A 13,068-nucleotide genomic window follows, 5' to 3' on the forward strand; every position below is an offset into this window, starting at 1 on the left:
AGTTAAAATTTCCTATTGGTACTTACTCTCAGGAGCACAATTCAGGACTCTGGTACATGTGAGCAAAACCATGCATTTTCACCTAGAAATTAACCATATGTTATTTCACTGATTCTGATCAGACTAATCTTAGCCATAGTTACTGATACACATTACACAGTTTCTATATGGAGACTCCGTAGTTAATGTTAGTAGTACATGATCCCAGAGAATTCAGAGTATTTTCAGAGAAAGTGAGAAATTATCTTCATCTTTCAGATGGTAGATGTTTGCAGGCAGAACTTCAGATTCCATTTTTCAGTTAGCAAAAGACTTGATTGTTCATAGCTTTCTTTCCTCATGAAGTAATCCAGCTTTATTGGAATTGTACATCGTGTCCTCATGCAGCCAATAGAGCTCTTAAGCAAGTGTGGATGTGGATTGATACAGTGTTTCTTTTTCCTTCTGTTTCAATAGAAATACTGTATTCTTCGGGAGAATAGAACATGTTGTGAATATAGTTGAACCAGCAACCTGAAAATGTTTGGTTTTGTTTGACTTGCTGATATATTTCGATCTCCATGAGAATGAGCAAGCTGTACAAGCACTATCCTATGGGATGCACATGTTCCAAATCTAAGGCAGCCATGGAAAAGGACTTATTAAAAACATAATTTTGCTGCATCACAGATACTCAAGAATCTAATGTTTGGTTAAATACAGATTGATTTTCTTTCTTTGCCTGAGCAATGTGTGAAGAAAGAGTAAAAGATTCTTCCCCAGCAGTTCATGCTGTGCTTGCTGTCCTTATGTAAGGAGAAGCAGAAGCTTCTGTTTCACGCTTACATAAATTAAGAAAGACCTAGAAAACCAGCTGCTTTGCTTCTGTGGTAGCACCACAACAGTGTATGGGAATAGTCTTGGAAAGTTTCTTGTACTTCCATTTTCAGGATTGTCTGGAAGACATGGAACAGAGTATTCTCTTTCCTTTATGATGTTAGACATGGCTGTAGCTGTAGCCTAGGGCAAACTAAAACAGTGCTTTTAACCTTAGTATAGACTGGTGTTGAGACATGCAGTCATCCAAATTAAGCTGCTGGGATTTCTGCTCTGGGTTGGAACTGGGACTAGACCAGAGTTGAGAAAGTTGTAATGACAAATTGGGCAGGGGAGCCTTCAAAAGCTGTAAAAGAGGTCCAGTAAGAGACACTGATTAATTTTCTAAGACACAGAGATGTGATAAAATTACTATAAAGAGTAGTGGAAACATGAGAGGTAAGTTAGCAGCTATGTGGGATCGCATGGGGGTGGTTCTGTGCATTAAACTGTGATATATACAGATTGCAAAGCCATCACAAGATGAAAAACCTCATATTCTTGTTTTGTGAAGCAGAAGAATTTTAATTGCAATTTCCTTTTTTATACTTACCAGCATTTGTTTGTATTTAAAGGCAAAACCTGCAACACTACAGTCAAACTACCAGCCCGCCTCCTCTGTCAAGGTAAAATACTGTTTTTATGATCTGTAAAAAGTGTGAACTGTGAAAAAAGATGAGTTTTTTATCTCTAGCTCTTGGTACATGCTTTTTGTATTGTCTCTTCCTTGACTAGGAGATAAAAAATAATCTGTCTAAGGAAATTACTTGATAGAGTAATCTTTTCTTCTTGTCTTACTATTATTTTCTGCTTTGGTACTATAGCATTTGAAGTGATGGAAATACACAGGTGGTATTCAATATGTGCACACAGATGGCTGACTGGAATTTTTTTCTATTTTCCTTAGAAACCATCATGGTGGCCCTTTGAAATTTCTCCTGGTATTTTAGCTTTTGCTATTGTATGGCCATTTATTGCCCAGTGGTTGGTACATGTGTATCTCCAAAGAAAGCGAAGGTAAAGAAGTGCATTCAATAGAATACATACACTGTGTGTCACTTGTTTAAACCAATAGGTAGTATCACCATGTTATTTAGACAGGACATAAAATTCTTTGCCTTCCAAGTTTGTCAATATAAGAAAGTATTGGTTAATTTGCCTTTATATGTAATATGCTTTATATGTGGCAATTTATGTTTAAATCTGTGAAATGGGATGCTGGATGAATAATTTCGAGCATACACAAGTGGAGTGAGGCTGGATAGCTTGGAAGCGTCTCCATGATCCTCTCACTTCTCATATCCTCTTGAGCTATTTTCGCTGCTTCTAGACTCCCTATTCCCCTTGTGCCATGAGAATTGTTTTCCTATCACATCCTTTGTAGAGTGCCATCTGTCACCTATATTTACAATCTACTAGCACCTTACTATTATATTTTTGTAACATCTACCTTGACTTCCTTCAGCTGAAGGACAGTTGTACTCTGGTCTTGCCTTTTCTTAGCTCTTTAAGCATCAGATCAAGTGAGTGTTGTCTAGTTGCTGTCTGCTTACTTCAGCCTCATACCTGATTTTGTTAGCTTAGTATGCTCTTGGCTTTTACATTTTTTTCCTCTGTCAGTCTGCAGAGAGTTTGCATGTGTGTGGATCCTGGGAGAATTAGCTGAATTTGTTCTAGCTTTTTAATGTTTGCTAGTTTTCATGGTATAGTTTTGTCTCCTGTGGTAAACCACAGGAACAGAGTGGTTGAGGTTGAAAGGGGGCTCTGCAGGTCATCTGGTCCAACACCCCTGCTTAGCCAGTTGCCAGTTGCCCAGGACTGTGTACAGGTAGGTTTTGAATAGCTCCAAGGAGGGAGGCTCCACCACCTCCCTGGGCAACCTGTGCCAGTGTTTCTCTCTCCTCAGAAATGCTCCAGTCCTTTAATGTGGCCCTTTGTTGGACTCTCTCCAGCTTGTCCATGTCTCTCATGTAGCCAGAAGCAGACAGAGCACTCCAAGTGTGGCCTCTCCAGTGCTGAGTAGAGAGGAAGGATCACCTCCCTCACCCTGTTGGAAGGGATAATGCAGCCCATAAAACCATGGGCCTTTGCTGCAAAGGCACATTGCTGGCTCATGTTTACATGGGGTCCACCAGCATGCCCAGATCCTTTATTGTCTAGCTGCCTCCCAGCTAGGCAGGCCCCAGCACATACTGGTGGCTGGAGTTGTTTCTCCAAGCAGTGCTGGGCTCAGCACTTCCCCTTGTTGTACTCCATGAGGTTCCTGTCGGGCCATTTTTCCAGCCAGTTGTGGTCCCTCTGGATGGCAGCACCAGCCTCTGGTGTATCAGCCACTCCCAGTTTTAATCTGCAGTTTTGCTGAGGATGCACTCTGCCCCATCATCCAGGCCATTGTTAAAGGTGTTAAACAGGACTGGCCCCAGTGGGGACCCCTGGCATTCACCACTAATTACTGGCATCCAACTACACTCCTGTCGCTGATCACCACTCTTTGGGCCCAGCCCATGGCTTTGTAAACAACACAGCACCCACAAAGGCTGCAAATCTGCCAGGGAGTTCCCCAGGCTCAGAGCTGTCAGTAGCAGCACTGGTGTTGCTGCACTGTGATGAAACCAGAGATTGCACTACTAAGGCTTTCAAGCAGTTACACACATTTTGCTTATTCTTTGCACTAGCAAGTGGAAATTTCCCCTTGTCAGCAAGGACAAAGTTGGGTTTTTATAAAACAAAACATTTCTTTTAGTATTTTACGTGAAGCTTCTATGAACTTCAGTGTTCTGGTAATTGCTCTTGCATGGCTGTGTTTTCTCTCTCTCTCTGAACAGTGCTGTTCTTGAAAACCTTTTTTGATCATCTGTTCTGATCTCTGTAGCACTCTCAATCCAAGCACTCTCAATCCAGTCACAGGTTCAGTCAGAAATCAGTTTTTAGAAAAGCATCCTTTCCAGCAATTTTTCTAGTATTTTCTCATAGTGATTCAGAGCTTTGATGAATAAATACATGGTACACTATTAAAAAAAAAAAAAAAGCCCTAGGGTATATTACTGTGTCCTGCAGCCATAGGGAGGAGGAGAGAAGATCCAGCAGGCAGGAATTGTGCAGCAAGATTGATTTATTTAATTATTTTACAAACTCTTGACTTTTTTCTTCATAGTCTAATTGGACAAAGGATCAGCCACCCCTTGGGGTGATTGGCTAAAATCCTAAAACATCCATTGTCAAAATAGTTTTCTACTATACCATAAACAAGACTTTTCAAGGCTGCAGGTGTTTCATTGTTTACATAACTCTGCTACCTCTTCTGTGAGAGAGAAAAGTCTCTCACGGGCTTAGAAAACAGCAAGAAAATCCTTGCTAGCAGCATTTTTGTATCCACAGTACACTACTTTTAGTTTGGATTTGTCTAGCTTCAGTTTTCATCCATTAGATTTTCCTGTATCTTTATGTAGCTGACAAAGAGCTTGTGATGTGTTTTTCCATGGGTACTTTTTTGCTATCACCAGGTCATCTCATAATCTCTTGCTTAAACAAAACAAATGGAGCAACTGGAATCTCATTTTAAAATTGTTTTCCAGTCTTAGGATGATTCTTGTGCCTCTTTCCCAAACGCTTCAGTTTTTCAACATTCTTTTTGAGTTCTGGACACCAGTATTTGTACCAGTGGTAAAACCAGTGCCAGTGTGAAACACAGAAATATAGCCCCATGTTTTGTTTACTCATTCATGGATTGTTTTGAGATGAACTTCAAGAACAGAAACAACTAAAGAATCTTCTGTGTTCTTCAGCTTTTCTGTCTGTTTCTGAAGAAGTCTACTCATAGCCAGAATTTAAGGACTATGTGCTTCTGCAGCACATTTCTGCCTGGAGTTCTAGCTCCTTTAGCAATGCGTAGGAAGCTGATCAAGTACACTCAGTGAGAAAATGGAATGGCAAAATGAGTCTTGCTCTCCTGTCCCGTGGCCAGTTTCAGTTTGTGCTCGGTTAAGGTGTGCAAGCTCTTAGGCAACAGCTGTTCACAGTGCCTGCACTGACCGTGTCTGTACTTTTTGTTTTAAACTACATGAACTGTCCCTGCAGCAGAAACCATGAGTCTCTGCTACCATGCAAACTTCTCTCATGCTGCAGCTGTGGAGCCATGAATTCTACTCTTTTGCACAGTGAAGCAAATTCCGTGTAACTGGTGGAGGGACAGCCTTCTGTAACCAAGAGCTTTGTGTTTAGCTCTTGTCCCTGGACAAAGGTAGCTCAGCTCCCTCTGAACTCCCCACTGTACAACATCTCTTAACCTGTCCCCTCTTCCTTTATGGGAAACTTAATGCTGAAAATCTGGGTATTCATACTGGGGCCTTCACTGAAGAAGGCTTGAAAACCTGAGTCCTGAGGGCCCTAAATGTTGCAGTGGGGATCCTGCAACACGCATATATCAAACCAGGAGTCCCGTGGAAAGGAAATATATATGGACAGACAGATTCTTGCTAGATGTTTCAGAGGTGTTTATTTCTCCAGCCGCAAGGCCGGGGCTCAGCGGAGGAACTGTTCCAGTCACGGGACCAAGGGTCCTTCTGCCCGCGCAGGGAACACAAACCAACCCATGGGAACGAGGCTGAGCAGGGGCAGGGAAACCCCATGTCTGTGCCCTCAGGGCCCCTCTCCCAGGGCTCCATGGCAGGGGAGGGACTCCAACACCTCACCCGTTTTATTTTAATAAAAGGAGAATGAAAACAACTGGATAAACATAACAAGAACAGTTTCAAAACAAAACAAGCCACCCTCCTGAGTCTTTAAATGTCCAATCAGATTCTGTGGAACATCTTAGGGCTGACAGAAGGGAGACAGGACTCTCTGAGCATGCTTTGTGGGGAAACTGAGGCAGGAGAAGGTTTAACTTCTTCCCTCCCCCTTTTCATCCTCCACTCGGCATTGGAAAGGGATTTTTGGGGAAACAGTTGGCAAAAGCATGGTTTTGTGAGGGAAACCATGGATGAAAAAACGGATTGGGAATACACTGGGGGTAATAGGACATAGGGTAAAAGGGAAAGGTGGGATTAGGAAAGGGAGACTGTAGGGGGGACTTACAATAGAGATACTGTCTAACATGACTACGATTTTTTGCATATATACTGCCTTTTACAGGAACACCATCAGGCCCAGTGACCTGCGATGCTTGTAACCCTTTTCTACCTCGTATAATTTTGAATTGCACCACCTCTCCATCTCCCAAGCTTGGGATGTATTTTTCAGGGTTATTCTTTTTAATAGCAGTTCTATGCACGAATATGTCTTGCTGGTTGTCACACCTTGTTATAAAACCATAATTTTGCTTAACATTATACCATTTTACTATCCCTAAGATCTTAGTTACTATGATCTTTTTCCGAGTGGCTGCTGTTTTCTGTCTCGCTGCGTCTTTGCTCTCTCCTTCAGTCGCTCCCGTGTTGGAATTGTCGGGGCTGCTCGTGCCTGCGCGCTCTTCCCGGGGTCGCGTTTGGGGCTGTGCGGGCCGGGCCGGGCCGTGCCGCTCAGTTCTCCATGCGTCGCCTCCTCTGGTCGCAGCTTCGCTGCTGCTGCCGGGCGCTGCACCCACGTCTCGGCCGGGCCCCTGAGCGATGACCCCCCCGCGCCCTGCTCCAGCGCGCGTTTCGGCTGGGCGCGGCTCTGCTCCACCGCCGCCAGCCGCCGCCCGCGCGCCGCCCCTCTCGGTCGGGCGTTCCCGGGGCTCGCTCCACCACGTGCTGTGCGGGGCCGGGCGGGCACCGCCGGGTCCCGCCGCTCCTGCCACGCCTCGCTCCGCCACCGACACTGCGGCTCGCGTGGCTCTGCCCGCACGCGGGAACTGCCTCGCTGCTGCTCGCAGAGCGCTCGGTGCACGTGGCCTGGGCCGCACGGTCCCTGCGCCAGGCTTCCCTTCGCCAAGACACAGCTGACATTGCTCAACAGTCTCGGTAACTAAATAATATTCACGAAAATATTCTTCCATCGGCATATATTTTGACTCAAATATTAACTGTGTCCAAACGGTTTTCCAAAAGCCCTTGGTAAGAATTAAATCCCAAGAAACATAGAAAAAGTTCTTAAACAACCATGCCAGGAAGTGTTTCAGTTCTTTCTGAGCTTGAATCAAGCTAAAATTTACAAATCGTTGTTCAAGAATCGTTTTAAGTTTAAGATAAATGTCCATATGCGGCTCGGAGAGCCAAGAGTCTTCCCACGGTTCCTCCATAGTTCAGATATGGAATAGCAAAGCAAAACCAAGAAGAGGAATCCAAAGTTTCCAGGGTTTACTCACACAAATCAGTCGCTTAGGGATCGGGGATCATTCTGCTCACAATTCTCCACCATTTGTTGCAGTGGGGATCCTGCAACACGCATATATCAAACCAGGAGTCCCGTGGAAAGGAAATATATATGGACAGACAGATTCTTGCTAGATGTTTCAGAGGTGTTTATTTCTCCAGCCGCAAGGCCAGGGCTCAGCGGAGGAACTGTTCCAGTCACGGGACCAAGGGTCCTTCTGCCCGCGCAGGGAACACAAACCAACCCATGGGAACGAGGCTGAGCAGGGGCAGGGAAACCCCGTGTCTGTGCCCTCAGGGCCCCTCTCCCAGGGCTCCATGGCAGGGGAGGGACCCCAACACCTAAACCCAGATAGAAATATATTTTTATAATAATAAAAGTTGTCTAGATTCAGGGCATGATTTTAGAACCCTCTAACTGTAAATTTTTTGGAGTCCTGGGGAAAACAGCTCTTAAGTGCTGCTCTGCTGAGCCAGCACACATGGGGTCAGGGATTGTTCTGAGGAATTCCATCTGCAGTTCCAAATTCTTAGTGAATTTTCTACTCCTTGGTGTAAGAGGGCAAATTTTCAGGTATCTTGAAGCTGTGTTGTGTTTTATTGAAATGGAGACCTTTCACATGTGACCTTAATTGACTGGTTTGTTTAGACAAATGAAAAATCATGTCATATTTGAAGGTATATTAAACTAACTTATTTGTTTCCTCTTCTAGAAAACTGAACTGAGAATTCGTGACTATGCTTAAGGACTTCTAGAAGATGGCCCTGGAAAGCAAAGGAAGTATGAATTCTCATAGAATCTCAGAATTTGGGATGATCTTCCTTATATTACAGTAATATTTTGTACTACCTTTGAGCTAAACGTTTAAGGACTAATATTATTGAAACTTGAATGATTCACAGCTCCTAGGTTACAAATAAATTTAATAATTCCATCCTCAAAACCATATGAACAATAATTATTTTGGAATGTGCTTGTGGATAGGGCTTCAGTAATTACTGGCCTTGCTGATGTCAGTTGATGAAGAGAATAACGTCTTTGTAAAAGAATAAGTCAAAAACATGTAAAGCTGTCACCTTAACATTGAAATAATTTTACAGTCCCAAGATCCCTGCCTGTTCTTCCATAGGGTTACATATTACCAGGTGAAAGCTCTAATAAAGCATAAATTCAATGCATTATAAGCTGTTGGAAAAATACAATATTGCTCTGAGGAATTCAACTTGTTGTTTTTGCTGCTAAATCAGTGTGGGGCAATTTCCATATATATTGGTCTGAAATGAAGTTGAATCCTTCACTTATCCTGTAAAATTGTAAAGGAGATTTGGGAATTTGTATATATCCTGAAAGTTAGAGCCATTAATAACGGGGACTGTCAAATACAAGTTTGGAAACAGCGTGTGGTACAAGGGATCCATGCAAAGAGGCTGCACCTTATCTTTTTAACTTTCATAATTGTATTCTTGTTGACAACAGCTTATTTTAACTGAAATGCATAGTTTAGGCACAAGGTGCTTTAAAATGAGATGAAAACTAGCTCTAAGTCTAGCTCTAAGCCTCTAAAGAGCTCAGTGCACTGTAAGTTTTCTGTTGGCAGTTTACGTTAAAATAAATTAAGATTTAATCTGTTGTGGATTTTCGCCAAGTCACATCATGAAACATATCAATTCTGGTATGTCTCTCTTATCCTTCTACTTCCGATCAAAAAAACCTTTTCAGCTAATTTTGGAGCTGATTTTTTTTCCCCACAGAGTATTTATTAACCCATATACAGATAGAGGAACAACATCGTGAAATTTGCTTGACTAAAGCATACTTTACACTTAATTTTAAAATAAATTATAAGGTGTCTAAATCTCTGGAAAATGCAAATGCACTAAAATTAGATTTGACAGAAAACTTACAGTTTGCTATGAAGAATTGTATCACAACATAATCCATGGTTAAGCTCTGAATCTTCAGAAATTTCACCACTATTGATGTGCTTTCATTTTCCACCTGGACTACATCCTATAAATAATTTTTAAGGAAAGTTTTTTTGGTCCTTCCTGAAAATTTTTTATAGTTTGGAAAACATTTTTCATACAAGCTATACTGTATAAAAATGTAATCACAGAATTTAATGTTGGTTTTACCAGAGAAATTTTAATCTTGTTTTTTAGTTACGTGCAGATTTTTTTAGTTACTTTTCCCCTCTTCTGGTTTTCTTATTGTAAAGCTGAATTAAAAAATAAAATAGTTGTAAGCTCTTTCAAGACTTCTGTAACAAGCAGATGGTTTCATGTGCCAGAGATGAGTTTTGGCATGAGATGTACTGAAAACTCAGGTTTGAACAAAGCTTATCCTGGAAGGGAAGTTCCGCTGGGACCTGAAGCCATTGTGCCTGAGCTTAAAATCCTTAAAGTGATTGATTTCTTATCATAAGGGATAGAAATCACACAGGAAGGATGCTTGAGCTTGAAGGTCACATGAAAACCCCAGCCTCCTGAAGCAGCATGTCTTCTGCCAGGACAAAACACCCTGGAGGTGCCTCCCCAGCTCAGAACGGTGTCACCTGTAGGAGTCCAGCTCTTAGAGAGGGGACAGACATTCCCAAAGGTACCTAATTGTTAATTTCCCCCTGAAATAAATATAGGCTTGTACTATTCTTGTTATTTATTGATGTTTCAATAAATCACTCCCTTAATATTTTGTATTTTATCTTGAACTTAATATTTACTAAATGCTCTACATCAGATGCTGTGACTGTACAGAAGAGCCTGGTGGCTTGTACCATGAAGAATCAGTCTCAACCTGAAAGTTGTAATACAAAACAACATCACTTGAGTAACAATTCACTTGTAACTCAGAACTGGGCCTATCTCAAACTCACCATAATTTGAACAGGTTCCTATTTAGCTGGTATTTCAGCCTAAAGGTAAGGAAAACTGATTTTTATTTTTTTTAATCATTTGCCCAGGTGCAAAGAGACACAGCTTTGATGTGGAGGCAGTAATAGAAGCAGATGGCTGGAGGTCAGACCGGGGTTACATAGTTTCAGCCTGTGCTCTCCTCAGGAGGGCTGGGAGCCAAAGCCCTTCTGCAATAGCGCTGGAAAAGGCCAAACCCAGCCCAAACCTCCACTTGTGAAGCAAACATCAGGCTGGTTTCCTGCAGCACGTCAAACTTCACCTGAAAGGCAGAAGTTTGCTCTGTATCAAACCAGATTAGAGACATTGCACCCCCTCAGAGCTGCTCAGCTGAGAGCATGGAAGCAGCGCCAGGTCTGTGTGTGTGCATGGTGCGGTTGTTCCATCCTCAGGGCTCTGTTTCTTCTGTTCTGGTGCTGTGGCAGCACAGCAAGTGCTGAGGAGATGGAGCCATCTTTTCTTGACTCATTCTAGTTATGCAGAGGAGGAGACTCCCACCCTGCACCAGTTACAGGCCCGCTCAGGACTCTGCTCTGCTGCCATTAAGTACACAAATGTAGCTGGTACTAAAGATTGGAGGCAGAGGCTAGCAAGTTATGAACTAACTGAAGGACATACACTGTATGAGAAAGTAGTAGGTATTTCCTTACTTAAAATCACTGTCTTTGCTGAGGTAGTGGGATGCAGTCAGGGTTTCTTTGTGTAAAAATCCATCTGCCCCACTCCCAGCACGGGCAAAAGTACCACAGCTTAAAGAAAAACAATATGCAGAAGCAGCAGCACAACTACACTATTTTATTTTATATATTTACACAAAAGTAAAGTAAATTTGGAAGAGTGAATTTTGAAGTAAGTCTGAAGTGAACTTTTGGAGAATGGAGTATAGAGGAAAAGAATGTATTTTATTGCCAGAGTAACCATGGGTAAATCTGATCATGCTGAAACTAGAACCTCTGAGCTTGACAACACATGGCAGCACTTCAGCACCTTGGCCCCCAAATATTGCCCCGTGTGTTTAGGGGAGCCCAGCAGCACATGAGGGATGGGAATAACTGTTCAACACTGCTGCTTCTGTATAACAAAGTGCTACACTGATCTCTACAGTAGTTTTTAGATGGACTGTGCTAATGGCCGATAAACTGTCTCCCAAGATAACCTGGTAGCTACAGAATTTATATGTAGGTTTTGCACATAAAGTTTACGCCTTCAGGGAGCACCATGTAACAGCTGGAGTACTTGTCAAGTGGTACTCCACAGCTCCTACGGATCACAAACTTTTGCCAGCCTCCACAATTATTTGTAGACCATTACTAATGAGAAGAAACTTTAAATCTCTTCCAGCTACTATATTACACCTTTTAAACTTTTACCTGTAGTTTCAAGTCAAGCAACAAGTGGGGCAAAACCAGTGGGATTAAGAGTTGACAAGGAGTTCCACGTTGAACAATAAAGCTAGGATTCACCTTTTTACAAAAGATAAACCCCACCAACCAAAACAGCCCACAACAAACAAAACCACATTGGGGAGGCCAGTGGGCCTGCTGGACAAGGAACAAAAGGAGTCCTACAGTGAGATAAGTCCTAGGTTCCTTTCCAGCTTATGGTGGCTCAAAAGCTTCCCCCCAGAATGCTCTGTTCTGTTATGTTAATGTACCCCAGTTCTGCTCCCCTGGTTGGCTCCATTGGCCACCACAACCCTTGTTACCTGATACACCCTCAGAGTTTCTCGATTAGTTCCCTTACCCTGGACCCCCCATTGCTCTGCCCCAGGACTTCTCTGAAACCTTGCACGAGTGCGGATGCATTAAATCTCTCCTGTAGAACCCTATGCGAAAACTCTTCCTGCTCATTCATCGTCAGACTGTTTTAGCTGGCTGTCTGTTGTGTGTGTGTGCAAGTGTGCTGGCTGCACCAAGAGGCTTCCTTGGAGGCACTTTTGGGAAGGTCATGGCATGTTACCATCTAATAGAACCGCAACAATTGGCGCCCAAACAGGGACTTCTTCAGAACACCCCTAAAAGTGTCTCTAGCAGCCTGCGCTGCTGGAAGTTCATGTTTGGCACAGCTGCTTCACCGAAGAGGAAGATTACAGGGTCAGTCAGAAGTGGCGAAACAGCTTGCCCAGAAGGTGTGGGGATGCTGCCAGGGCCCCCAGGCGCACCTTGGCATGGGCCACCAGGACACAGCCACTGTGCATTCCTCCACAGGACCCCACCGCCTCCAGCAGGCTGTCCAGCGAGTGCTCCTTCAGCCGTTTCAGCAGCAAGTAAGTGATGGCCTTCAGCTCCTGCTACAGAAGCAGCAGCAGTGCCCACGCCTCCTGTCCCCCGCAACTCCGGGAAGCTGCTGTTGACCACACTGTACAGGCAGTGGCAGCGCTTTCTTGTTCCCCCGGGCCCTCCAGCAGCAGCTGGGGGAGGACGGCAGCGGGAGGAGGCTGTGTTGCCCAGCTGCCGCTCCAAGAAGAGGCAGCAGGTCACAGTCCAGCTGGGGGCGCGGAGCCGGCCCCACGCCACTCCACCAGGAGGTCCCCGTGTGGTGCCGCCTCAGCTGCTGCTCCTCCATCTCCCGCCGCAGCAAACTGCACGCGACCGCAGAGAGGGCCCCTGAGAGTTTTCTTTGACCCCAGAGTTTCGTGAGAGAGATATTAAGTCACTTTTCTCTCTTTTCCTTTTATTATTTTTCTCTCTGCTGTTAAGAAGATGGGAGATGGGAGCTAAACTGAGCCACGCCCAGCAGGACATTTATATCCAAATCAACTCAGTTCTTTTGTTCAGGGAAATTGCTGTTTTTCAAGGGGGGAGCTGAAGCATTTCGTTCACTGGCTGTGTAAACATTTTCCTTACATTTCACGGGACTCACTCCTTTCTAAAGACTTTTGGGATCAAGTTAGGACAAAGTTGGGCGTTCTACAAGCGAGAGGGGACTTAGTGGTGGGAAAGTTTTATCCTTTATTTGCAATGATTGTTAAATGCGTTAAAGGCATTGAGGAGTGTTCAGGAAATGTTAT

The 13,068-nt window shown here is 43.7% G+C and overlaps 1 protein-coding gene across 4 annotated transcripts in view; it reads left to right on the forward strand.

The window, feature by feature from the left end:
• The window catches only part of ACBD5 (acyl-CoA binding domain containing 5), a 32,849-nt gene extending 23,012 nt beyond the window's left edge, over window positions 1–9,837 (forward strand). For 3 of the 4 annotated variants that reach the window (XM_042043182.1, XM_042043183.1, XM_042043185.1), the window contains 3 exons: window positions 1,431–1,481; window positions 1,763–1,872; window positions 7,862–9,837. In XM_042043182.1, the coding sequence (XP_041899116.1) occupies window positions 1,431–1,481; window positions 1,763–1,872; window positions 7,862–7,874 (174 nt within the window). In that variant the 3' untranslated portion in view covers window positions 7,875–9,837. The remainder of the gene's footprint in view (window positions 1–1,430; window positions 1,482–1,762; window positions 1,873–7,861) is intronic. The other variant, XM_042043184.1, reaches the window with a different exon arrangement.
• The last annotated feature ends 3,231 nt before the right edge of the window (window positions 9,838–13,068 follow it).

The sequence above is a fragment of the Corvus kubaryi genome, unplaced genomic scaffold, assembly GCF_017639235.1.
Source record: "Corvus kubaryi isolate FWS band 111438036 unplaced genomic scaffold, C.kubaryi_AGA036_p1.0 37398, whole genome shotgun sequence".
NCBI classification, from domain to species: Eukaryota; Metazoa; Chordata; class Aves; order Passeriformes; family Corvidae; genus Corvus; species Corvus kubaryi.